Genomic DNA, 25,799 nt, shown 5'->3' on the forward strand with positions numbered 1-25,799 from the left:
GACCTTGGAGCCGGCTGGGGCAGGCATGTCGCTCGTGTTGTGGGCTTCTCTGACAGTGTGATGTGACACTGTCTCTGGGTTCTAAATTCAAAGTAGTTTTTTCTTGGTTTTGCGAGTGTTAAGGGACAATGAATAGTTTTTCTTACCGCTGATTGAACTGTACTTTTCGGACTTTATTGTCCCCATGGTGCAAGGTACTGTATGTTACAAAACAAACATATGATCAGCATGATGTGTTTTGGTTTCCTCAGGGCTCCTTCCTCATCTACCCCATCTCTCCCGAGGACGAGGAGGCTGAGTGTCAGATCACCAATGGACTTCCACGCAACGCCCCCGTCAAGGTTCTGATCAGGGTGTACATGGTGAAGGTAGGTGTGTGTGTGTGTGTGTGTGTATGGTGAAGGTAGGTACGTGTGTGTGTGTGTGTGTGGTTATTTAAGTGCATGTGCGTTTATCTCAATGGATGTGTCCAAAAGTCACATTCCAGATTCTCTGTGACTGATGTCCTTCCCCGTTTCCCCCCAGGCCACCAACCTGGCCCCTATGGACCCCAACGGGAAGGCTGACCCCTACCTGGTTCTGAAGGTGGGTCAGCAGAAACAGGACACCAAGGACCGCTACCTGCCAAAACAGCTCAACCCCGTGTTTGGAGAGTACGTGGTCTTACCTCACACTACACAGCATAGCATCGCATAGCATGCTAGCATAGCATACTAGCATAGCATGCTAGCATAGCATACCAGCATATCATGCTAGCATAGCATCGCATAGCATAGCATAGCATAGCATAGCATCGCATAGCATCGCATAGCATCGGCATTGCAATGCATAGAAAATCATAGCATAACATAACACATCACAGGACACTATAGTAGATCACTAGGGACGTCTGATCCTTACTGCCCTTCTATTGTGTGTGTGTGGGTTCATGTGCGTGTATATTTATAAATGTGTGTGTGTTCCTGCAGGGTTTTTGAGATTAGCGTGTCGTTCCCCTGGAGACAGTGCTGACAGTGTCTGTGTATGACCACAACACCCTGGGATCTGATGACATCATTGGCGAAACAAGCATTGACCTGGAGAACCGCTTCTACAGCCGCCATTACGCAGGCTGTGGCATTGCACTGTACTACGACCGGTAGGCTTCGGGCACTCACCCTCAGATACTGTACCGAGATGACGTCAGTACACTGACCGCAAGTGACCTCACTCCCTCGGCTTGTGTGTGTGTGTTTGTTTGTGTTTCCAGGGATGGTTATAACATGTGGAGGGATTCCAAGAAGCCCACTGTCATCCTGGCAGAATTCTGCCTGAAGAACGGCATTCCCTCTCCGGAATACCGCGAGTCGGAGGTCAAAGTCCTGAACAAGATCTTCAAGGTTCCACCTGAAGCCTTTCCTGAAGGTCTGATTCATCTACAGTCTCCTCTTCTCACCATGTCCTCCTGTTCTCCTCCCTTCTGCCTGTTCTCACCTCCTCCTGATCTGACCTTCTCCTGTCCTCATCACCTCCTCACCTCCTGTCCTCCTCTCCTCCTCACCTCCTGTCCTCCTCCATTCTGCCTGTTCTCCTCTCCTCCTCACCTCCTGTCCTCCTCCCTTCTGCCTGTCCTCCTCTCCTCCTCACCTCCTGTCCTCCTCCCTTCTGCCTGTCCTCCTCTCCTCCTCACCTCCTGTCCTCCTCCCTTCTGCCTGTCCTCCTCTCCTCCTCACCTCCTGTCCTCCTCCCTTCTGCCTGTCCTCCTCTCCTCCTCACCTCCTGTCCTCCTCCCTTCTGCCTGTTCTCCTCTCCTCCTCACCTCCTGTCCTCCTCCCTTCTGCCTGTCCTCCTCTCCTCCTCACCTCCTGTCCTCCTCCCTTCTGCCTGTCCTCCTCTCCTCCTCTCCTCCTGTTCTACTCCCTTCTGCCTGTTCTCCTCTCCTCCTCACCTCCTGTCCTCCTCCCTTCTGCCTGTTCTCCTCTCCTCCTCACCTCCTGTTCTACTCCCATCTCCCTGTCTTCCTCTCCTCCTCGCTTCCTGTATTCCTCACCTTCTCCTTGTTCTCTTCTATTTTTCTCTCCTGTCTTCTGACCACATCGGCACAGGATGTTATGGCGCATTAATGTTCACCGATAATGATGACTCTGATGACAAACTCTCTCCAGAGCTGCTGAAGAAGAACAACCGTTCCCCCGAGGAGGAGGCAGAGCTGGATGAACACAAGGCCCTGAGTGTGCTGCAGCGCTGGGGGGAGATGAGGGAGTTCTGCCTGGGAGCCTGCCCCCTGGTGCCCGAGCACGTGGAGATGCGCTCACTGTGGAATTCGGACAAGCCAGGACTTCCCCGGGTCAGACGGAGCAAACACACCTGTGTACACACACACACACACACACACATACGTGGAAAGTACACACCCACACATACAAACCCGTGTCTGAATCAAGTTTTCAGTCTTTGAGCTTCTGACACCTTCAAACACAGGAACATGCACACACACCCGCACATTTAATGTATTAAAAGTATCTGGATAAAGTTTTCCTCAACAGAAGTCTGAATAATGTTGATGTTGTCACAGGGTTTTGCCCACATGTGGATAGACATGTTTCCTGTTGACATTCCACCACGTCCACCAATCGACATCAAGCCACGCCTACCAATACAGTAAATACCACTATAAACACATCATCGTCTTGTAAAAAAACATGCGTTTGAAAAGGCAACATGTTTGTCGCCCAGTTGAGAAGCCCAGTTAAATCAAATACAAATCCCAGCATCACAGCAGTGTCTGACTGATGTGATGATGAGGGGGGTCATCTGTGTCAAAGCTCGGCGTCTCCTTGACAACAGGTATGAGCTGCGGGTGATCATCTGGAACACGGATGACGTGGTGCTGGGTGTCAACCCTTTCACAGGCACCGCCTCCAGCGACATCTACGTCAAAGGGTCAGTCGCCGTGGGAACACACACACATAATCAGGTGATAGTTCTGCCGACTCATCAGTTTGTGTGTGTGTGTGATCTAGCTGGATCAAAGGGCTTGAGAAGGAGAAGCAGGAGACGGATGTCCACTTCCACTCTCTGACCGGCGAGGGGAACTTCAACTGGCGTTTTGTCTTTCGCTTCGACTTCCTGCCCACAGAGAAGGAGATCATCTACAAAAAGAAGGAGACCATCTTCTCCATGGACGAGGTGGAGTTTCGCCAGCCTGCTGTTCTGATGCTGCAGGTCTGGGACTATGACCTCATCGGATCCAACGACTTCCTGGGTGAGGCTTGTGTCATCGCCTTGTTTAACCTCTGTGGATTCAGGCTCGTCAGGTCAGACCCAGTTCTTGTTTTCCTAACCATGTCTGACTTACGGGAAAAAGAGTGCAGCCCAGACAACCAGAGGCAGGGGAAATACAGTACTTTGACACTCTGACCCTCACTGTCCAGAATAAAAACAGGAAGTTTCAAGAATGTGTGTGTTTGTTTGTGTGTGTGTGTGTGTGCTCCTGTGTCCCAGGCTCCATCGAGCTGTGTCTGCCTGACATGGTGAGGGGAGCAAAGTCCTCAAGCCAGTGCAGCATCAAGATGGCCAAGGACCGAGCCACACCACGCTTCTCCCTCTTCCGCAGCAAGAGGATCAAGGGCTGGTGGCCACTGGTCAAGCCCAAGAGCCAGGAGGACATAGAGAGGGAGAAGAAGGAGGAGGCCGAGGACATGAAGAAAGGAGGAAAGAAGAAGAAGAAGAGCAAACGCAGCAAGATGAACGTTGAGGACCTGGAGTTCACAGAGAGCGGCGTCACCTACCTCCTCATGGTATGTGATGAACAATTGATCCGTCTTTTCAGTCAGTTCATCCAAGCATCCATCTGTTCATCTAGCTATCAATCCATTTAACAATGTTCACAATAAGGACTCTCAACAACTCCCTTCTGCCCTGTAGGTTGTGTAAATTATGTTAGAGATGTGTATGTATTGCTTTTAAGTGTTTCCTGTTTGAGTTGGAAGTGCTTCCTGTTTCCTGTATGTGTTTGTTGTCGCTCTGGATAAGAGTGTCTGATAAATGACTAAATGTTGTCCGGTGCAGGGGAAGGTGGAGGCAGAGATCCAGCTGGTGATTCTTGAGGAAGCAGAAAAAGCTCCTGTTGGGAAGGCCCGGAAGGAACCAGAACCTCTGGACAAACCAGAGTAAGACTCCCACCGCTCTCTTTACCAGCCCCCTCTCCAGCCCCATTACCAGCACCCCTCCAGCCCCATTACCAGCCCCATAACCAGCCCCCCCTCCAGCCCCATAACCAGCCCCCCCTCCAGCCCCATAACCAGCCCCCCCTCCAGCCCCATAACCAGCCCCCCCTCCAACCCCATAACCAGCCCCCCCTCCAACCCCATAACCAGCCCCCCCTCCAGCCCCATTACCAGCACCCCTCCAACCCCATTACCAGCACCCCTCCAGCCCCATTACCAGCCCCCCCTCCAGCCCCATTACCAGCCCCCCCTCCAGCCCCATTACCAGCCCCACCTCCAGCCCCATTACCAGCCCCACCTCCAGCCCCATTACTAGACTCCAACCTGCTAAATAATTTTGCTTTCTTTCTCTTTCTCATTCAATTTATCTGTCCCTATTTCTTTCTGTCTTCCCCTCTCCCCTCTCTCCATGTCTCTCTCTCTCTCTCTCTCCCTCTCTCTCTCTCTCTCCCTCTCTCTCTCTCTCTCTCTCTCTCTCTCTCTCTCTCTCTCTCTCTCTCTCTCTCTCTCTCTCTCTCTCTCTCCAGTCGACCAAACATGACGTTCAGCTGGTTCATCAACCCACTGAAGACGTTTGTGTACTTCATCTGGAGGAACTATAAGAAGTACATCATCGCCCTGGTGGTCCTGGTGGTGCTGGCGCTCTTTCTCGGCCTCGTCCTCTACACCATCCCCGGACAGATCAGCCAGGCCATGTTCAACGGCTGACGTCCACAAGCGTGTCAGAGATCACAATCAAAACACTGTCTTCCAATTCCGAGGGCTTAATCTGCAGTTCACGCCAATTTTTCGTTCATTTTGTACTGCAGGAAAGGGAGCGTCGAACGACTACAACGCTCGTTCCCAAAGGTTTGTTAGTAAACAAGGCTGATTGAGAGTTTAACTTTGACGACTGAGGTTTAGAATAGAAGTTTCAGTTTATGATGTGGAGGGGGTACTCTTCAGCTGGAGAGAAATTTGACTTTCTTCCTGTCTGAAACAATACAACACAAACTTCTTTAGATTCTGATTTCAATTAAAGATGGAACAATGAACTGTGATGAAACACAGAACAATGATACATACTTACTGATGATGTGTTTACTGATTTATATATATTTGAAATGTTTAATCTGTGCCATTTTTGTATTTCAATACACACGAAAACACTGTTAAATGAACTGTATCATTTAAAAATAATATTTAAAGCGCAAGCTCCAACGGAAATTGGATTCTAAAAAGTAGGTGTTCAATAAGTGTAATGAGTTTAGTACCAGCTGGGATTCATTTGAAAAACGCAATGAGCATGGTGGTAATGTCAACGTTGATCTGAGTTTGGATGTTCAATTTAAATAAACCTCATATCCAGCACTGCTTCCACATTTAGATTGGACCTTGATTTCCACGGTGATAGCAGGCATAGCCAGGTGTTATCTAGGCCATTTGGCTGTTTGTGTACCAGGACTAGTCAGTGTGGACTGTACTTGAAGACCAAGCTACAGTGTAAGACTCATGGAATAAGAGAGAAACCAACTGATCATCACTGGAGTGTGGTGGGTGTGTGTCATGCTGAGGCAGGGGGGCATGGGCGAGGGGGGGGGGGGCTCTCGGCCCACGGGAAGTGTGTGTTTGTGTGTTTCTGATTGAGTGGAGTGTTAACCAGAGTTGACAGCTGGAGAGGTGACTTCCAGACTTTATTACCAAATCTGTGTCACTCTAGTCCTTTCCCGACATGCACACACACGCACACCAACGCCTATAATACTCTAAATCCTGTTAATCATGCTGGGCCGCTTCCCTCCCTCATCTTTACCAGGGTGAAGAAGTAACCATGAATATCGGTTGTTTATGCGAGAACAAAGTACACAGGAACCTGCGAAATCCCGGAGATGGTTGTGGCTACAACTACATGAGAATGTTTTTGTTTCACTTGTATTTGGCCTTGAAGATCCTGCCAGTGTCCTGTGATCAGCGCGTGCTCGATCCAGCCACAAATGAACCGTGAAAGCGCGTGGGACATGCGCGCTTCCTTTCTATCAGCGCGAGACTGCTGACGAGGCACGCGCAACCAGCGGAGCATCAGTTCCTCCTTTTAGCGTGCTTTGTGAAATTCTGATGTTTCCCTGAAAGGAATAAACCTAGACCTAGACAACTGCTCCAGTTTTTTAAATGCATTTAACAAACCGTCATCTGCCGTTATAGAACTATATCCGTGCGTGCATTTCATCCAGTTGGAAATTATCTCGTTTTTCTATTTCCGAATGAATAGTTCTCTCTTACAATCAAAATGCCTGAGCTCATATCTGTGGACGATTTTATTGCGGAGACCTTGGAGGACTACAGCTCACCCACAACCTCGTCTTTCACCACCAAGATGTCAAGTTGTAGAAACACGGCACACAATTTGGAAGAGGTAGGCTACACAACAAAACACGTTTACATCGTTTCATTCTGTTACAGGTGACAATGGATTGTGTTCCGTGTGTGTAGCCTACTGTAGCCTTGCCTCGCAGTGAGTTGTGTGGAGGGCGACTTGCCATTGCCAAGGCAACGTTAGGAGCCCAGTGTGGATCCAGTAGGTGTGCCAGAGCATTTGGTATCGACCCACTGTCGCTCCATCTAGCTGCGGGAACATAGGACACCTTCCTTTGTGTCCGTAGCTTGTTTTGCGTGGTTTTTCTTTGTGTTTCTTTTACTCTCCATTGTAGGCTAATGGATGGAGCTCCTCTAGTAACCAGTGTAGTCTATTGCTCTGCCGCCCCGAGGCAGCGGCAGGGAGAGGACTAATCACGGTAAACGGGTGCTAATTATCGTGAGGTTCTTTGTTTGACTGTCCATTCATCCGGACGCTCGTGCTCTCTGTCATCTTGTCACCGAGACACGCGAGAAAATGCATGTGCTTGAATTTTATATTAAGAACCATGAATTAAACCACCACTATATGTTGGATTAAAAATAGATATTCATATTTGTGTTGCAGTTTAAAACCGCAGTCGCTATTTTAAGATGTGCGTTTTTGATGCCCATTATCAGTAGGCAGGAGCGTTATCGCTTAGTTGGTCTTGGTTATATGAGGCAGTCTGTAGGTAGGCAACATCGCTTCCATCCATAGCAAGGACGGATGTCAGGGTCCAGGAGAAATGCACTAGAGATCTACAGCATCTTCATTTAACGACATATTTTGTTTGTTAGTTTTTGCAACAGGGTTTTCAACAGATCTACTCAGACAGGTAAAAACATCGATCATCCTTATCATCCTCATGGAGTGAATCTCTCAGCGGTCACCTGTTCCACTGGAGCTGCTATAAGTCTGCAGTATAGGTTTATCTGATTGAAGCAACCATTGGAGGTCATGGCAACCCCTGACACAAACTGGCAGGTTCCCATGGTGACAACCCGACCGGGGAGTGGGGGGGTACTGGTAGGGTGGGTGGGGTGGGGTTCCCCACCCTGACTGGCCGGGTCATTAGATTAATGATTCTAGAAAGTAACTGAAACCAATAACGAAACCCCACACAAATACTAACACACACACACCAGACAGACTTAGAGGACAGGGTGAGGAGGATTGAGATCAAGTATGGTGGTTAGGAACCAGGACAGAGCAACACTGTGGTTTGAGAGAAAGAGTGTTTGAGTGTTTTACAGCAGCTGTTGGTGTTCCTGTGTGTGTGTGTGTGTTGTATTTGCGTGTGCGTGTGTGTTGTGACTGGCTTCAGAGCGTCTTCTGTCAGGATGAACATATGTTCCCTGCGGGGTTGAGCATTGATGAATTTCAGGAGGATTAGGATTAGGATTAACTGGGCCAATGAGCGGGAATAAAAATCACGTACCCCCAAACTCCCCCCCCCCCTTAATTAATAGGAGCATAATCCTGAAAATATGAATATGGAACCACATCTAACATCAATCACAATAATGTAAAACTATCCAATATCAAATGTGTTATTATGTTAATAATAATCCATAACATAATTAACATCACGTATGCTGTTGATGGAGCAATGGCCTATCTCTATACTGGGGATGTTACTGTAATGACCATCAAATTGCTGACCAATACTGCTTCACAGAGACCATGACTAGGGAAGAGGAGAGGGGAAGAGAGAGGGCGAGAGAGAGAGCGAGAGGGGAGGTGAGAAAGGGATTAGGCAGGAGAGAGAGAGAGAGCGGGGGACTGAGGGAAAGGGAGTGTGATTAAGAGGTTGTGTGACGGTGAGAGAGCAAGAGTCAAGAGAAAGAGAAAGTGGGGGAGAGAAAACAAGGGGGGGGGCGGGGTGAGTGTGAGTGTGAGTGTGAGAGAGAGAGAGAGAGAGACTGGACTGCTAATGAACAACATATTGCAGATCAGTACAGAATGTTAGATACAGTGACTAGAGAGGTGTGAGGAAGAGAGAGGGAACACGGAAGAGAGAGCAGCATTAGAGAGAGGGAGAGCAGCATGGGAGGGAGAGAGAGAGAGAGAGAGAGAGAGAGAGAGAGAGAGAGAGAGAGAGAGAGAGAGAGAGAGAGAGAGAGAGAGAGAGAGAGAGAGAGAGAGAGAGAGAGAGAGAGAGAGAGAGAGAGAGAGAGAGAGAGAGAGAGAGAGAGAGAGAGAGAGAGAGAGAGAGAGAGAGAGAGAGAGAGAGAGAGAGAGAGGAGTGAGATAAATGGAATGAGATAGTGTGCAGGAAAGGGGGTGGGGGGGAGAAAGAGATAGGGAAAGACCGTTGGGGAATTCAAAAGAGAGAGAGAAGTAGCTATGAAGTGCAAAACAACTTTGAAAGCATTGGTCCTCCTTGACTCCATCTCCAGTAAAGTTGTGTCCTCCATCTCCTGTGAGAAAGTGAGTCTGTGTGAGTGTGCCTGCGCTGCCCCAGGGGGTTTCAGTGTGCAGGGCTACACACTCTGGCCTCGTCCAGTACAGTGGTCATTCCAGGCTCAGAGATGTCTGGGCTGGTAAACAGTGAGATGTGGAGAGACCATTGAAGTGGAAGTGATGTTGATGATTGTTCGGTTGAGTGTGTTTGGATGACTGAGCACCTCTCCTGTTTGGATACTGTTCTACATGGCCCCTTGCATCTACCGCTCTCCATACATCCCCTCCTCATCTCCTCCAGCTCTCCATACATCCCCTCCTCATCTCCTCCATCTCTCCATACATCCCCTCCTCATCTCCTCCATCTCTCCATACATCCCCTCCTCATCTCCTCCATCTCTCCATACATCCCCTCCTCACCTCCTCCATCTCTCCATACATCCCCTCCTCATCTCCTCCATCTCTCCATACATCCCCTCCTCATCTCCTCCAGCTCTCCACTGCTTCTCTCGTTCCTTCTCTTCTTCTCAACCTCGCTTTCTTTTCTCTTCATCACTTCCAACTCTCCTTTCCTTTTCCCTTCTTTATCTACTGTATCCCCCTCCTGCCCGCTCCTCCCCTCCTCTGCTCCCTCCCCCCTGGTGTGGGTACAGAGTGGGCCACATCAGCAGGATAGTATCCCTTTATAGAATCACATTATTATAGGGTAGGCCTCCAATTACCTAGAGCACATTCCTCCTAATATGTGGGTGTGTGTGGGCGTTTGTTATCTGAGGTCCAGGTTTAGTCAACAAGCTCTTTCAGCTACATACCGTGGACTGACGGAAAACAAAGGCTGAAAGAATGGCAGAATTAAAGTGCGTGTGTGTTTGTGGGTGTTTGTGTGTGTGTGTTTGTGTGTATGGGTGTGTGTATGTGTTTGTGTGTATGGGTATGTGTTTGTGTGTATGTGTTTGTGGGTGTGTTTGTGTATGGGTGTGTGTGTGTGTGTTTGTGTATGGGTGTGTGTATGTGTATGTGTGTGTGTGTTTGTGTATGGGTGTGTGTATGTGTATGTGTATGTGTGTGTGTGTTTGTGTATGGGTGTGTGTATGTGTTTGTGTGTACGTGTTTGTGTGTATGGGTGTGTGTATGTGTTTGTGTGTGTATGTGTGTATGTGTCTGTGTATGGGTGTGTGTATGTGTATGTGTTTGTGTGTGTGTATGTGTGTATGTGTCTGTGTATGGGTGTGTGTATGTGTGTGTGTGTGTGTGCTGAGTATGTAGTCCCTGCCACCCAGTCTGCATTGTCAGGGGATTCTGCAGCTCAACAGCAGAGATCAACACCCTCTAGCAGCTTGCACCATGTGCTACTTACATGAGGAGAATGCCTGTTCATTCAGTACATCAACAATCATTTTAGATTAAGTTTCCATAGGATACAAAAACAATAGTTTCACTATAGATCAACCATTGAAATCTGCCATTTCAACATTCAGATCCTCTTGCCTGTTGATGTTTGCTGTGTGTGTGTGTGTGTGCGTGTGTGTGCTCGTGCACGGATATTTGAATATATATTGAGTCTTGCTAATGACCAAAATGCCGGTGTCCATTGTATTTATCTTGTGTCCAAACTTTTGACTGGTACTGTATATCTTTTATAGTCTTTCTGTAAGGCAATAGTCATGGTCCACTTTCCTAGTGAGGATTATTTAACATCCTGCCGGTTGTGAGTGTTTGTGTGTGTGCTTGCATGTGTGTGTGTGCTTGTGTGTGTGTGCTTGTGTGTGTGTGTGTTGCTTCCGCGTGACCAGTTCTATGCAGGGCCACAGAGTTTTCACAGTCCCCCAGACCTGAAGCAGATACATTATCTAACGTTGGAGTTGGAACATTTAGTTGTTAGAGATGTTAGTGTGTGTTATTGTCAGAGGTGACAGGTCCGAACACTAAAGCAGGGCCTGGGGGAACCAGTAAAAAGAGGGAGGAGGGAGTGAAAAAGGAAGGAGAGAAATGGACTGCAAGAGATCATCAGTTTCGAAACAGGAAGACGTTTCCATAGAAACGGGCTCTTGGAGGGAAGTAGATTTTGAGGACAAAGAGATTAATTTAGGAGTTGGTGAGATAGAGGGATGGAGGGAGAGGGGGGGGAGGATCTGTTGAAGTGGAGAGGGGGAGGGATTGAGTGATTGAGAGGTGCGGAGTGGCTGTAGTCAGCAGGAGGGAGGGATAGAGGGGTGTAGAGCAGGGTCTTAATTACGCCATCATTACGGCTTATGGATGTTTAACACAGACGTTATCAGGCCATCGGATTGGCTGGCAGGATGGTGGCTGAACCCTCCTGACCATGAACAGTATCTCTGATCTGGCTGCTGGCTGCTGACTCAGAGAGCGAGACCTAGCGACATAGCCTAGCCCCTGGGGATTGGGAGGGAAACCCCATCTCAGACGATTCAAGTGAGGAAGCTGGGGACTGCTGTGTGGCGGGGGTATGCAGCGGTACGGATGATTCTAATTGGATAGTGAGATAAAAGAGGAAGTTGAGTTCCTGTGTAGTCAGCAGTTGGGGGGGGGGGGGGGGGGTGCAAACCAGGAACAGAGAAGGGTTTTTGAGGAGAGATCCCTGAATTGAACCACTTTTTTCTCTAGATGAACTCTCCTCTTCCTCTCCTCTTCTCTGATTGTGTGACTGGTTTGTGTCACGCCTGGTTAACTCCAGGATCACATTCCTGTCCTGAGCCAGTCAGCTGAACACCCTCCCTCCTTCTTTGTCTGTCTTCTCCTTCCCTGCTCACTACCCCGTCAGAGACCTCCTAGGTCACCAGCCATGTCCTACAAACCCTCGTAACCCCTGTCCATAATGTCTGTGTGTATTGCTCTGTAAGGTTTGTGCATGTTTGTGTGTGTGCGTGTGCTTGTTTCCATCTGAGAGCAGATGTTGAGGTATACGTTAGGCCATGCAGTTATGCGTAAACAGGCCAGAGAGTGTGTGTGTGATTAGGTAACATCAGCCTGGAGCCTGGGTACCACCATCTGTCTGGAACCAGAGCAAGACCAAAGCCAGTCCACTACACACGGAGGGATGAGGAGAAGGAGAGACACTGACGGAAACAGGATTGGTTTTAGCTTGATTAGTATGGCCTGACTTGTGTAGAAATGTACCTGTATTTATTGAGAGAGAGAGAGAGAGAGAGAGGGGGAGAGAGGGAGGGAGAGGAAGACGGAGAGGAAGAGGGAGAGGAAGAGGGAGAGGGAGGGAGAGGGGGAGGGAGGGGGAGTGTAACACAGCTTCTAGAATGTGTTGTCAGTAGGCCTCAGCTGTTGGAACACTGCCATAGCCTTGTATGAGAATGTTGTTGATTAGGAGCAGGTTATGCATTGAAAGGTAGTTTACACAGGCCAAGACTCCATTCTAAAACATGCTGGCAGAGTGTGAATTATACAATGACAATCGGGGGGGTCAACTTCTTCTCCAGGGCGTGTATCGACCCCCCCCCGACCTGTTGTTTTTACCTCTTTTGGGGGGGTCCAAGTCTTAATTAGGGGGGTCAGACCCTCCTCAAACCCCCCGTAATTCTCACCCTGCATGCTGGAAAATGTAGTACACAATGTTAACTCATTATTATTTGTATTTTTACTGCTGCACTAGTTTTACTGTTCATGTGCTGGAGGCATGTTTATGTTAGATGCTGTGAGTTTGTGTGAATGTTAGCTTGTCCCTCACTATGTTCTGTTCAGTTGGCCATGTAGGATTGATTTGATTTGCTGTAACCCAAGATACGATTTTTTTTACAACTTGTCAGTTGTACTTACTCTCTATTGCTTTCTCTTCCTCTGTGTGTGTGTGTGTACAGGCTCTGGACAGCGACAGGACAGTGTTACAGAAGATGAAGAAAGCAGCCAAGGCCAAACATTTGTCAGGACAAGGTAACACACAAACAGTCTTGATCCCTGCCCCACCCTGCTTTGCTCTTTCCTGCCCTAATCTTACCTGCCTTACCTTAACCTGGGTTCCTGCCGTCCGTAGACCACATCTCCCACCTCGAGCACTACATCAGCTCTATGGAGAAGCTGTCGGCCAACTGCCACTCCAACGGCGAGGAGGAGGTGGCCTCGGCCTTCACGCGCTTTGCCGAGTTCTCCAGGGAGCTTCTCACCCCCATGAAGAACCTGGTGAGGAGGAGGGGGAGGGAGGGAGGGTGGGTGGGAGGGAGGGAGGGTGGGTGGGAGGGAGGGTGGGTGGTGAGGGAGGGAGGTGAGGGAGGGGGGGAGGGAGGGAGGGAGGGAGGGAGGGAGGGAGGGGAGGGAGGGAGGGGAGGGAGGGAGGGCGAGGGAGGGGAGGGAGGGCGAGGGAGGGCGAGGGAGGGAGGGAGGGAGGGAGGGAGGGCGAGGGAGGGAGGGAGGGAGGGAGGGAGGGGAGGGAGGGAGGGAGGGAGGGAGGGCGAGGGAGGGAGGGAGGGAGGGAGGGGGAGGGAGGGTGGGTGGGAGGGCGAGGGAGGGGAGGGAGGGGAGGGAGGGGAGGGAGGGAGGGAGGGCGAGGGAGGGGAGGGAGGGAGGGAGGGAGGGAGGGCGAGGGAGGGAGGGAGGGAGGGCGAGGGAGGGGAGGGAGGGAGGGAGGGCGAGGGAGGGGAGGGAGGGAGGGCGAGGGGCTGCCGGGGTGAATGACAGGTCAGAGGATGGAGGGGAAGGAGAGCTGGTGAGGGATGGAGGGATGAATGATGGATGAAGAGAGGGCTGGGATGGTCGTTAACAATGCTGTTCTCCTCCCTGCAGCTGAAGAGCATGCTCCACAACATCAACTTCTTCCTGGAGTCCCTGGTGAAGGGAGACCTGAAGGAGGTGAAGGGGGTGAGTCGACTGGCTGCCACACACACACACACACACACACACACACACACACACACACACACACACAGTGCTTCAACGTCTGCCTCCTGCTTCACACAATCCCATATTGAATAGCTGGCCTCCATCTCTCGATTTCTCTCTGTTTATCTCTCTCCCTTTCATCTGTCCTTCTTCTCAGGATCTGAAGAAGCCATTTGACAGAGCCTGGAGAGACTATGAGAGCAGATTGTGAGTTTTTGCGCATCTGTGTGTGTGTGTGTGTTTGTGTATGTGTGTTCATAAGCGTGTGACAGTCAGAACCCCCTCCCTCCCTGACGTCCAGACAGACAGGACTCCCACACACCAAACCCTCTCTCAATTCACACAGCCATGGCACCAGCCCCTCCCCTCTACATCCAGACAGTCAGGACATTCATGTTTACCATGGTCCCTCAGGCCTTGCTCGCTCACATGAGTAACCACTATCAGATGAGCACATCACCACCAAGGATCTGTTTGAATGCCCACCCTTATTGTCTCCCTGCTGCCTTCCCTCCCTCCCTCCCTCCCTCCCTCCTTCCTTCCTTCCTTCCTTCCTTCCTTCCCTCCCTCCTTTCCTTGTATGGTTCCATCTGAGAAATCCCAGATCAGAGGTGCGTTGCTATGAAAGCTGTGTCGATGACCCCATGTTTCGTCCTATCCAGTCAAACAGGCTCGAAAGCAGTTTGAGCTAATAGGCCGGTTCTAAATGATAATAACTCTACCTCTTTTTACCTTAGTTCTCTCTTCTCTTTGTCTTCAGCTTTCTTCTTTCAATAACAGTCCCTCTCTCTCTCCATTTTTTTGTAATCACCCACTCTTCCTACCCCTTCATTATCCATTCTCCACCTCCCCTTCTCTTCCCTGTCTCTGCTCCTTCCCTCTTCTTCTAAATAGAGACAATTTCAGTGTCATAGCAACCAGCCCTCAGTGAATTAATTTCCCTGAGGAGGGTTGTGATTGGTCAATGCGTCTGTTTCCATACAAACTGCCACAGTCGGTTGACCTTTAACCTTTAAAAAAGGAGGAATTTGCTGTTGTGTTAGTCACTGACTTACTCTTATTGTTGGGATGTTGAGTCACTCAATATGTCCTTCACAAATGTTATGAACAGTGTTATCTTGGCCTTGTACCTGGAATGAGTATTGTCCCCTGCCCCAGTGACCTCTGGGATCTAGAGTTTTTCTACAACCCAGTGCTTGTAGTCCTGAGATTATCTTTCTTGATGGTGCTCACACAAGACACCCAAAGACTAGTTACACTGCAAACCAAACATGAGAGCTCATAAACAAATAACTGAAATACATGTATAAGCTCTGAAGATCTCCTGTGTGTGTGTGTGTGTGTGTGTCAGTACTAAGATAGAGAAGGAGAAGCGGGAGCTGGCTAAGCAGTACGGTATGGTGAGGACGGAGGTGAGCGGAGGAGAGATCGCTGAGGATCTGGAGAAAGAGCGAAGGATGTTCCAACTGCACATGTGTGAGGTGAGGGGCAACGCGTCAAAACATGCTGCATGCTACATGCTACAACTGCTTTATTCATTCATTCTTTATTAGGTTTTTTGGAAGCTATGACTGCTAATACCACTCCGTGTGTGTGTGTGTGTGTGCTTTTTAGTATCTGATCAAAGTGAACGAGATCAAGACCAAGAGAGGAGTAGACCTGCTCCAAAACCTCATCAAACACTACCACTCCCAGTACAAGTACGGGCATGGCTCAGTCACACACACACACACACACACACACACACACACACACACACACACACACACACACACACACACACACACACATGCATACATACATACACAAAAACTTGTGTTTAATACTTTAAAAGCAACATCTTGTGTTAGTGAGGAGTCGTGTGTGTGTTAGTTTCCTGCAGGAGTGTGTGTCAGCTACAGAGCGTCTGAAGCAGTACATGGAGGAGCTGACAGGAGGGCTGGGCACTGTGAGTGCTACTCTTACTGTTATACACGCTTACTGTTATACACTCTTACTGTTTTACACTCTTACTGTTATACACTCTTACTGTTTTACACTCTTACTGTTATACACTCTTACTGTTTTACACTCTTACTGTTTTACACTCTTACTATTAAACATTCTTACTGTTATACACTCTTACTGTTATACACTCTCATGACCGTCCTGTCACTAGGTTATTACTGTTATACACTCTTACTGTTAGACATTCTTACTGTTATAGACTCTTACTGTTATACACTCTCATGACCGTCCTGTCACTAGGTTATTACTCTTATACACTCTTATTACCATCCTGTCACTGTGAGTGCTGCTCTTACTGTTATACACTCTTATTACCGTCCTGTCACTAGGGTATTCTTTTTTATGTATGTATAAGGGACCATGTACAGTAAAAAACAAATATTACCATTTGATGAACCGTTCCAGATTATAGCTTTAAGATGGTTTTTCTCTTTTCTGAAACTTTGAACAGACAGTGGTGTGGAATGTTTAGAGAGTGGGAGTCTTCTGTTGGATGTGTGTGTGTGTGTACGTGTGTGCGTGTGTGGGGAGGGGTGTTGCTGCTGACAGATTCTTAAAATTCTGAAGGAGAGTGTTGATGTTGGCGATAATGACTGTGTAACTGAGTGTGTGTGTGTGTGTCCAGATTAAACAAAGGCAGGACGAGGAGAAGAGACAACTCTGTTCTCTGAGAGACCAGCTCCGACCTTCACTACAGCCTGAGCTCAAAGAGGTGAGCTTACTCACACACACATATGTACGCACACACACACATCCAGCTTTCTGTCTATTCTTCTTACACATACATCTCTCTCTCTCTCTCTCTCTCTCTCTCTCTCTCTCTCTCTCTCTCTCTCTCTCTCTCTCTCTCTCTCTCTCTCTCTTTGCCTTTGTCTCTATCTCTTTGTCTCTGTCTGTCTCTCTCTCTCTGTCTTTCTCAGTCGCACTCTCTCACACACACACATATTTCATACTTTCAAGCTTGTTGATGGTAAACTTGTCTTTGTTTGCTGCTGCTGGGGATCCAGGCTAGGAGAGTAAGTGACGATAACTGTGATGTTATGTTGATGTGGGACCAGTATGTCTACACACTGCTCCTAGCCGTCCATGCCCCTCCTGCCTCTGGTTGTCTGGGTGTTAGTGTGGCAGCCCATGGCTTGTGACCGCTGCTCTGCCTTGTCAACCCGTTCTCTGTGTTGCTCTGTGGTGTTTGTCTCAGGTCTGTGGTGTGTGTCTGTCGGGTGTGTCTCATGTCTGTGGGGTGTGTCTCAGGTCTGTGGGGTGTGTCTCAGGTCTGTGGGGTGTGTCTCATGTCTGTGGGGTGTGTCTCATGTCTGTGGGGTGTGTCTCAGGTCTGTGGGGTGTGTCTCATGTCTTTGGGGTGTGTCTCAAGTCTGTGGGGGGTGTCTCAGGTCTGTGGGGTGTGTCTCATGTCTTTGGGGTGTGTCTCAAGTCTGTGGGGGGTGTCTCAGGTCTGTGGGGTGTGTCTCGGGTCTGTGCTGTGTGTCTGCTTTGTGTTGAGTGTTTTGTATCTGCTCTGTGTTGTGCGTTTCTAGCCCTTGTTGTGTGTTTCTGCGCTGTGATGTCATAGATGACTGGGCAGACTGCTATGCACCTATTAGCGATGCACAATGCCTCAGGTTTACGGTATCAGGCTACATTAATGTAAAATATTATTATCAGGTGATCAACATTGTGGAGGCTAACTCTGAGTGTGTACATGTATCCCGTGTGTGTGTGTGTGTCTGTGTGTGTGTGTGTCTGTGTGTGTGTGTGTGCCACAGGACTCCATCAGCAGACAGGCTGCGTACAGCATGCACCAGCTGCAGGGCAATAAGCAGTACGGGAGTGAGAGGAATGGCTCTCTCTACAAGAAGAGTGATGGGTAGATATCAAACAGATAAACTACAGATGTTCACTTCCTGTCCATCTAACCACATTATTTCATTTCGAATGGCTTTAAATGTTCTTTCTTTTCCTCTCTATGTCAATAGCAACACCTATACTAGATCTGTTTCTGTCTCTCTCTGTCTTGCTCTCTCACATTTCAATTCAAATGGTTTTAAACGTCTCTTACAATCTCTGTCTATATGTATACCTATACTGTATCCCTCTCTCTCTGTCTCTCTCTCGCAGGCTGAGGAAGATGTGGCAGAAGAGGAGATGTTCGGTGCAGAACTGCTACCTCACCATCGCCCATGGAACTGTGAGTCTGCTGGGTCTCTCTGGCCTGTCTCCCCATGTAGAAACACATGCACGTGCAAATGCACTCACACTGTTCCAACCACAGAAGTGCTGTTAGCTATGGCAGCCCACTGAAATGCAACTCTGGAAACCAGTGCTGTTAGGACATGCCCTACAGTAGGCCTGCTCCTATCCCTGACCTCTGACCCCTGACCTCTCTGCAGCCCAACAAATCTCCTGCCAAGCTGAACCTGCTGACCTGCCAGGTCAAACCCAGCCTGGAGGACAAGAAGTGCTTTGACCTCATCTCCCGTGAGCCAGACCACAACCACAACCACAACAAAATCAATTACAACACTGAATATCTTACTGCCAGAAACCACTTTTTACCTCATTTAGAGTCAACAGACTGCAGAGTGCATGTAAAGCTTTTGCTCCAAAGCTTTCGTGTTCAGTCTTCTTTCTCTTGTGTTGCAGATAATCGCACATATCATTTCCTGGCTGAGGATGAGTCAGAGTGTGTGGCGTAAGTAAAAGCTTTTTCATGTCTGGCCCATTCTCACACACACCCTCACACACACAAATATACATAACAAGACACCTAACAGACATACATTTACAGCCCCCCCCCAAGCTGGTAAAGAGGGAGAGGTAGAAGATACTGAAATGATCAGATCAGATTACACAAGACATGTAACACACATGTGTGTGTACGTGCGTGTTCATGTGTGTGTAAACGTGTGTGTGTGTGTGTGCACCAGATGGATCTCGGTGCTGAGTAACAGTAAGCAGGAGGCGCTGAGTGTGGCTCTGGATGGGGGGCGGGGCGGGGGGCGGGGCGGGGGGCGGGGCGGGGGAGAAAACAGCCTGGACGACCTGACCAGGGCCATCACTGATGACATCAGACGCATGCCCGGCAACAACGTCTGCTGCGACTGTGGAGCACCAGGTCAGAAACACACACATGACTGCTCTAGAAACACATAGATCTATTCTGTCATGACAACAGCGATCATGGCCAGAAACACAGATTACTTTTGTAGAAACACACAGATATCCTTCTAAACTCATGTAGATATATATATATATGTATGTGTGTCTCCGTCTGTCTGCCTGTCTGTCTCTCTCTCTGCCTGTCTGCCTGTCTCTCTGTCTGTCTGTCCAGAGCCCAGCTGGATCTCCACTAACCTGGGCATCCTGACCTGTATCGAGTGCTCAGGGATTCACAGAGAGATGGGCGTCCACTACTCGCGCATACAGTCCCTCTCTCTGGACACCCTGGGAACCTCAGAGCTTCTGGTGAGTCTGACCTTACCTGACCTTTGACCTCCCACATTAACCCTCAGAAGGTCAATCAGAGGTTGGGTCAATAGGTTGATCTCATGATAACCTATTCATGGTTGTAATATACATACCAGTAATGTTTTTTTTTCTGTTCTTCTCTTCTTTTCTCTCCTCGCTTGCTTGATCTTGTGCAGCTGGCCAGGAACGTTGGAAACTCAGGCTTCAATGAGATTGTTGAGGCCAACCTGTTAAGCCCCTCCCAAAAGCCCACTGCCATGAGTGACATGTGAGTGAGCCAATCATTGACACTTTCCTACTAGAATCATCAACTCATGCAGAATTATGTAACTGAATGTTACTCTATGTATTCTGTGTGTGTTTCTGGGTGTATGTTCCTATGTTTGTGTATTCTGTGTGTGTTCCTGTGTGTGTGCTTGTGTTCCTGTGTGTGTGTGTGCTTTTGTTCCTGTGTGTGTGTGTGTGTGTGTGTTCTGTGTCCGTGTAGGGCTATGCGTAAGGACTACATCCTGTGTAAGTATGTGAAGGGTCAGTTTGCCCAGCGAGGGAGCAGTTCTCCTGCAACGCTGCAACGCAGCCTGCAGGAGGCAGTACGGAGCCGAGACGTGTTCAGCCTCATCCAGCTGTACGCTCAGAGATCAGACCTCAGCCTGCCTCTGCACACCTACGTACAGGTACACACACACACACCTTTTTTCATAGACGCTGTTTTGTGTACACACACACCGCACACTTAAATAAAAAAACGCCTTTGTTTACACACCATTTTTTTTAAGCACTTTGGTGAGCACACTGCATGTTTTTATGGAGGCAAATTTGGATTTTATAGATGCGCTTTTGTGTAAACACGCCACATGTTTTTATAAACGCACTTGTGAACACACAAACACTAACATGTCTATCTGTCCACAGGAGAAGGGGGAAAATGCCCTCCACCTGGCCGTCCTATTGGCTGACAGGACCTCATTGCACATGGTCGACTTCTTGGTTCACAACTGGTGGGTTTAGTTTCTGGGCGTGTGTGGGCCTACAACTGTTGTTATAGTTTTATCATTACACCATTTAAAAGTTAAAATGTAAGAAGTAGAAAGTACATATATTTGTGTAAAAAATGTAAGGAATGAAAGTAAAAGTTGTCAGAATTTTTTTTTGCAAAGTAAAGTGCTGATACCAGAAAAATATACTTAAGTACAGTAACACAGTACTTTGACTTGGTTACTTCCCATCTCTGTTCAGCACTAACCTGGACGCCCAGACTTCCAGAGGCAGCACAGCCGTTCACTACTGCTGCCTCCACAACAACACTGAGTGCCTCAAACTGCTGCTCCGGGCTAAGGCCAACACACACCTCAGTGAGTGGGAACACATACACACTCACACTAGAGGTGCCAGGTAGATGTTTTTGGGATGTGGTTGTGATTTCCTGTGTCGGTTCTGATTGGCTGATTGGTCTCCTGTGTTTCAGAAAATGACCTGGGAGAGACTGGGCTGGACATCAGCCGCAGGTTAAAACACAACCATTGTGAAGAACTGGTGAGTCCTAGTCGATAAAATACTGAGTAATACTCTCTCTCTGTCTCTCCCTCCCTCTCTTTGCACACTCTCTCCTTCACTGTCTCTCTCGCGTTCTCATTCCTACTTTCTTTCTCTCTTCCTCTTTCAAAATGTTGTTAAAGTCAGGTGGCTGAGCGGTTAGGGAATTGGGCTAGTTATCTGAAGGTTGCCGGTTTGATTCCCGGCCGTGAAAAATTGTGTTGTGTCCTTGGGCAAGGCACTTCACCCTACTTGCCTCGGGGGGAATGTCCCTGTACTTACTGTAAGTCGCTCTGGATAAGAGCGTCTGCTAAATGACTAAATGTAAAACACAAAGATGTATCCTCTCTCTCTCTCTCTCTCTCTCTCTGTCTGTCTGTCTGTCTGTCTGTCTGTGTGTGAATGTAACGGGGCTTGATACTGTGGTGACTGATCTCCAGATCCAGCAGGCCCAGAGTAACCAGTTCAACATGCACCAGCACGTGGAGTACGACTGGAGGCTTCGCCATGACGACCCCTATGACCCCTATGACAGCGACGAGGACCTGGAGGACAAGGTTGCAACCTCCAAACCCTCTGACATCACACACATGACATCACACCACACGATGATGCATTTCCTTGTTTGTGCACCGTTGGAGCACAAAGGGAGAGAATGTTCAGCACTGTCTGACTGTCCGTATTTGTGTCTGTCTATGCATATGTGTGCCTATGCATGTGTGTGTGTGTGTGTGTGTATGCTTGTGTGTGTGTGTGTGTGTGTGCATGCTTGTGTGTGTGTGTGCATGCTTATGTGTGTGTATGCTTGTGTGTGTGTATGCTTGTGTGTGTGTATGCTTGTGTGTGTGTATGCTTGTGTGTGTGTATGCTTGTGTGTGTGTATGCTTATGTGTGTGTATGCTTGTGTGTGTGTATGCTTGTGTGTGTGTATGCTTGTGTGTGTGTATGCTTGTGTGTGTGTGTGTATGCTTGTGTGTGTGTTGCTCCATCAGAGCGGCCCAGTGAAGAAGGACCGTACCTCTAGGCCCTTCAGCCTGTATCGCACCACCACAACCTCTTCCACCACCCTGGACCGGGAAGGTGGGGGAGGGAGCAGGGGAGGGCTCTTCAGTGTGGGTCGCCGGCTAGCCATGGCTCGCGAGCACAAGCACAGCTCACACACACGCAGCCTGGACAGCCCCCCGCCACCTCCCCCGTCCTCCCCTGCACCTCCTCTACCCCCCAGGGTCAAAGGTGAGTTGACCACCCCCCACCCCTACACCCGAAATTACACTTTCACACACACATATTTACAGTCTTCAGTGTCATGCTGTATGCTAGAACTGTTGTGTGTGTGTGTGTCAGCCCCCACTGTGCCTCCCCCACCTCCCCCAGTGAGTCCCCCCGAGGAGGAGGTAGGCTGGGGGGAGGTGTTCTCCCCCCCCAGCAGCAGTAAGAAGCGGACCCCCCCTCTCCCCCTCGTCATCAGACACAAGAGGACCTACTCTGAGCCCAGCCCCATGGCCCCCTCCAGCCCACACACCCCCCGGCTCACAGGCAACGCAGGTACACCACCCTACACACACACATAAACAAATACACATACACTCACATATTCTTATTATTAATATTCTTGGTTCATTTGTGTGTGTGTGGTGTGTATTTGTGTGTGTGTGTGTGTAGACTATGGGGTGCCCTCCAGTTCAAGGGGCTACGGGGGTCCAGACTCCTCCTTCCAGAAGTGTGTGTGAGTAAAATGATCTACAGCCTCTCCGTATGCAGCAACATACAGGTCCCCCTGCTGGGGACTGTAGGTACTACAGGAGCCCAGAGTGAACCACCACTGTGTGTTTATCCTCCAGTTCAGGGTCTCCTAAGTTCAACGTGACCAGCCTCAACGCCCTGGATGAGCTGCCAGAGAGAGGTAGGCCCTTCCAAACCCTGACCCCAGACGGCGCCTCTAAAATTAGCTTCATCTTAGCCAAACTGTCTTTGCACACATCTGTTTTACAGCTCCCTTTTGAACACCAACATTATACTGTGTAACTTATCCGCCTTATGTAGGAGATGTAACGGCTATATCAGCATTTGACTAAAACCATGATCATTACATACAGTTTACATTGACTCCTACACCCCACCTCCTCCTCCCCTTCAGGCTTCCGGACAGACACAGAGGGAAACTCCTCCCATTTCCTGTATCAGATGTCTCCTCCCAGCAGCAGAGCTCTTCCCCTTAGTTCACCCTCCAATCACCACTCCTTCAGCCTGGATGCCAATGGAGGCCCCGCCCACCATGGGCCCGCCCCCCACCCCCTGCCTCGCAGATCTCTGGTGAGACCCCCTGCCCTCCCAGCCTCCCAGGTCTAAAGGCTACAGTACGTGTTGTTTAGTCCAAAGCGTGCCTTCGCTGGTGCGTGGGTGCGTGTGTGTGTGACCTGTGAGGCAGGTGAACAATGCGTCTCTCTGTGGAGAAGAACAGAGTCATTCAGTTTGGGATTAACTCACCTAATCCTCATCTCAATGCAAATCCTAACCCTGGTTCTGGTCCTCTGGGTACACTCAGTTAAGCAGCCACCAAGTATATGGACCACATATACAGGCCAAACTACTGTTCATGTGTTCATCTGGTCATGTGTTTTTAAGTGCTCATGTGTCCATGTATGACTTCCTGTGGTCATGTGTCACATGACTCAGGGCCAAGGGAATTGTCCTGTGTGCGATTCAGCTCTGACCTCTGACCCCTCCCCCAGCCCAGACCAAGGCTGCGTCGTGTCCAGGCCATGTACGACTGTGAGGCAGACCACCATGATGAGCTGAGCTTCACTGAGGGAGAGGTGCTGGTGGTGCTTGGAGAAGAGGACGCCGACTGGTGGGTAAGTAGCCCTGGTCTAGGGTCAGATGTTACTGATGGCCAAACTGGCAGATGGGTGGGTTGCGCTGGTCTGGAATCAGTTTGTCTCGAATTACCTTAAATAATCAGATAACTTTCAGAACTTCTGTTAGTTTAAGTGTTGAGTGGACTCTCCTTCCCTCTCTCTCTACACACAGCATGGTTATGTGGAGGGCCAGCCAAACCACCAGGGTCTGTTCCCCTCCTCTTTCGTCCAGGACCTGGTAGAATGACCCCTGACCCCTGGCTTCCACTGTGCGCAGATTAAAGCCTATCTCACCTGGGTTGTACATCCAGTCTTCAGATTCCAGAACTCTGGAGAACCGTCCCCCCTGGGTCATGCACGAAGGGCAGATGGAACCGTGAGGGTACATGTTCCGCTGGGCTCTCCTCAGTCCTGAACAGGCCTTGTCTCCACCCACCGTGGGTGGAAGAGACCTTGAGCTCCATCAGTTGATCCTGTAGAACAGCCGTCCTCCACCCTGGTCCTCAGGGACACACTGTCCTGCATGTTTTAGATGTTTCCCTGCTCCAACACACCTGATTCAAATGAATGGGTCGTTAGGAAGCTCAGCAGAAGCCTGACCATAGCGACCCATTCATTTGAACCAGGTGTGTTGGAGCAGGGAAACATCTAAAACATGCAGCAGGAAGTCCCTGAGGACCAGGGTTGAGAAGGGCTGCTGTAGGACCATGAGGCAGATGCCTCCTCCATCTATAGCTCTTTAACTCCCCCTGGTTAAGCCTCAAGCAGTCCTCATGTCCACCCGGCCCAGCTGCCCAGCGGCCCCATCACTGGTCAGTGGGGCCGGCCACCTCTGCAGAAGCCTGATAACAACCATTCATTTGAATCAGGTATGTTAGAAACATCAAACCCATGCAGGACAGTGGGCCCTGAGGACCAAGGTTGAGGACCACTGATCTAGATGTCTCCTCCTGTGTTGTTAAGGCCTGGGGGCGTGCCAAGCAGACTAACAGGGCTAGTCTTCTCTAGTATTGATGTCAATGTGAATCACTGCTTGATTAGGGCAATTTTCATTATGGGTCTAGACTGCTTAAAAAAAGAAATGGTTTTGGTAATAAGATGCTGAACGATGCAAAGTGATAGAAGATAGTGCATGTGGCCAGAGTGCAGTGGTTCTGGTCTTGAATGCTCCCTGCATCTCCAAATAATGTAATATTACTGCATTAATTTAGCAGACTCTTCTTTCCAAAATGACGTACAGAGCTGGGTTTTGAACCTATAACCCCTTGATGTGCAGTCAAAGGCTCTACAGTTGAGCTAACCCTATCACCTATACTAAAAGCCCCACAATTCCTCAGGAAACTGCTGAGTCATGAACACATATCTGTTGCGACAGGACAATAATAAAGGAGGGTGGTGATTGGTCAATCATCATTGAAGGCTGATTGGTCTTATGCTTTTCTATATATAAATATATAGAGAAAAGGCAGCAGTTTAATGGTCAATTATGAACAATTCAATACATTATGTATAATGTAAATTTCTACACACACACACAAATCAAAGACACATGAAGGTACATTTCCTCAGAAGACCACAGGTATTCAGTGTGATGGTAAACTAACACCACAGGAACAGGAAAGTGCATTAAACAATAAAGATGAAAACATTGGCTTCACAAAGCATCACCAGCTCTTCTAGAAGTATACACTGTATGGACAGTATATATGTGTGTGTGTGTGTGTGTGTGTGAGAGAGACAGAGAGAGAGTGTGTGTGTGTGTGAGACAGAGTGTGTCAGAGGGAAGGAGGTCTTGATTTGGACACTGGCTCAGCAGTAATACTGCAGTCCTCTACCATCTCACTGTCAAGAGGCTCCAAGACACTTTGTGAAGGCTGCTGTTGTCCTACTGGTTTGCATAGCAGTGGAACGAGCTGGAGCAGAGAGTGGAGGAGCTCCAGCTGTGGTTGGTGTCAAGTCTGTGTGTTTCAGTGAAAGCAAAGACTCGCTTCTTTCTATTTTCTACCGGTCACCTTCGAGTACACACACTGGATAAGAGTGGTTTTATTTTTTTCTAAAATAATGTATCCCAGGATGATGTGTTGTTTTAGGACATGGATTATATAT

General features: G+C 48.9%; 2 protein-coding genes across 2 annotated transcripts in view; both read left to right on the plus strand.

The window, feature by feature from the left end:
- LOC134027792 (fer-1-like protein 4) overlaps positions 1-5,558 on the plus strand; it is a 19,403-nt gene extending 13,845 nt beyond the window's left edge. Inside the window, 13 exon segments of the mRNA XM_062470912.1 lie at positions 137-219; positions 221-368; positions 526-653; positions 969-994; positions 997-1,138; positions 1,250-1,404; positions 2,145-2,326; positions 2,555-2,640; positions 2,827-2,922; positions 3,003-3,244; positions 3,484-3,779; positions 4,051-4,151; positions 4,736-5,558. Coding sequence (XP_062326896.1) covers positions 137-219; positions 221-368; positions 526-653; positions 969-994; positions 997-1,138; positions 1,250-1,404; positions 2,145-2,326; positions 2,555-2,640; positions 2,827-2,922; positions 3,003-3,244; positions 3,484-3,779; positions 4,051-4,151; positions 4,736-4,916 — 1,866 coding nt within the window. The 3' untranslated portion in view covers positions 4,917-5,558.
- A 684-nt stretch (positions 5,559-6,242) lies between these two features.
- On the plus strand, positions 6,243-25,228 carry unm_sa1614 (un-named sa1614). Its single transcript, XM_062471399.1, has 28 exons — positions 6,243-6,600; positions 12,816-12,888; positions 12,989-13,134; positions 13,735-13,809; positions 13,988-14,037; positions 15,182-15,311; positions 15,445-15,530; positions 15,703-15,778; positions 16,463-16,549; positions 17,601-17,701; positions 17,953-18,022; positions 18,225-18,312; positions 18,478-18,526; positions 18,762-18,949; positions 19,166-19,299; positions 19,479-19,570; positions 19,790-19,976; positions 20,215-20,300; positions 20,539-20,654; positions 20,768-20,835; positions 21,276-21,392; positions 21,828-22,068; positions 22,180-22,380; positions 22,498-22,561; positions 22,677-22,738; positions 22,973-23,148; positions 23,568-23,690; positions 23,866-25,228. The coding sequence occupies exons 1-28, from the start codon at positions 6,475-6,477 to the stop codon at positions 23,938-23,940; spliced, it is 3,087 nt and encodes a 1,028-aa protein (XP_062327383.1). The 5' UTR covers positions 6,243-6,474; the 3' UTR covers positions 23,941-25,228.
- Positions 25,229-25,799: the final 571 nt, after the last annotated feature.

Source organism: Osmerus eperlanus, chromosome 1, assembly GCF_963692335.1.
Source record: "Osmerus eperlanus chromosome 1, fOsmEpe2.1, whole genome shotgun sequence".
NCBI classification, from domain to species: domain Eukaryota; kingdom Metazoa; phylum Chordata; class Actinopteri; order Osmeriformes; family Osmeridae; genus Osmerus; species Osmerus eperlanus.

Coding starts and splice junctions, on each gene's coding strand:
- unm_sa1614 (XM_062471399.1), top strand. CDS start 6,475: ATGCCTGAGCTCATATCTGTGGACGATTTTATTGCGGAGACCTTGGAG. Junction 18,023..18,224: donor TCACCATCGCCCATGGAACT/GTGAGTCTGCTG, acceptor ACCTCTCTGCAG/CCCAACAAATCTCCTGCCAA. Junction 19,977..20,214: donor CTCTGCACACCTACGTACAG/GTACACACACAC, acceptor ATCTGTCCACAG/GAGAAGGGGGAAAATGCCCT.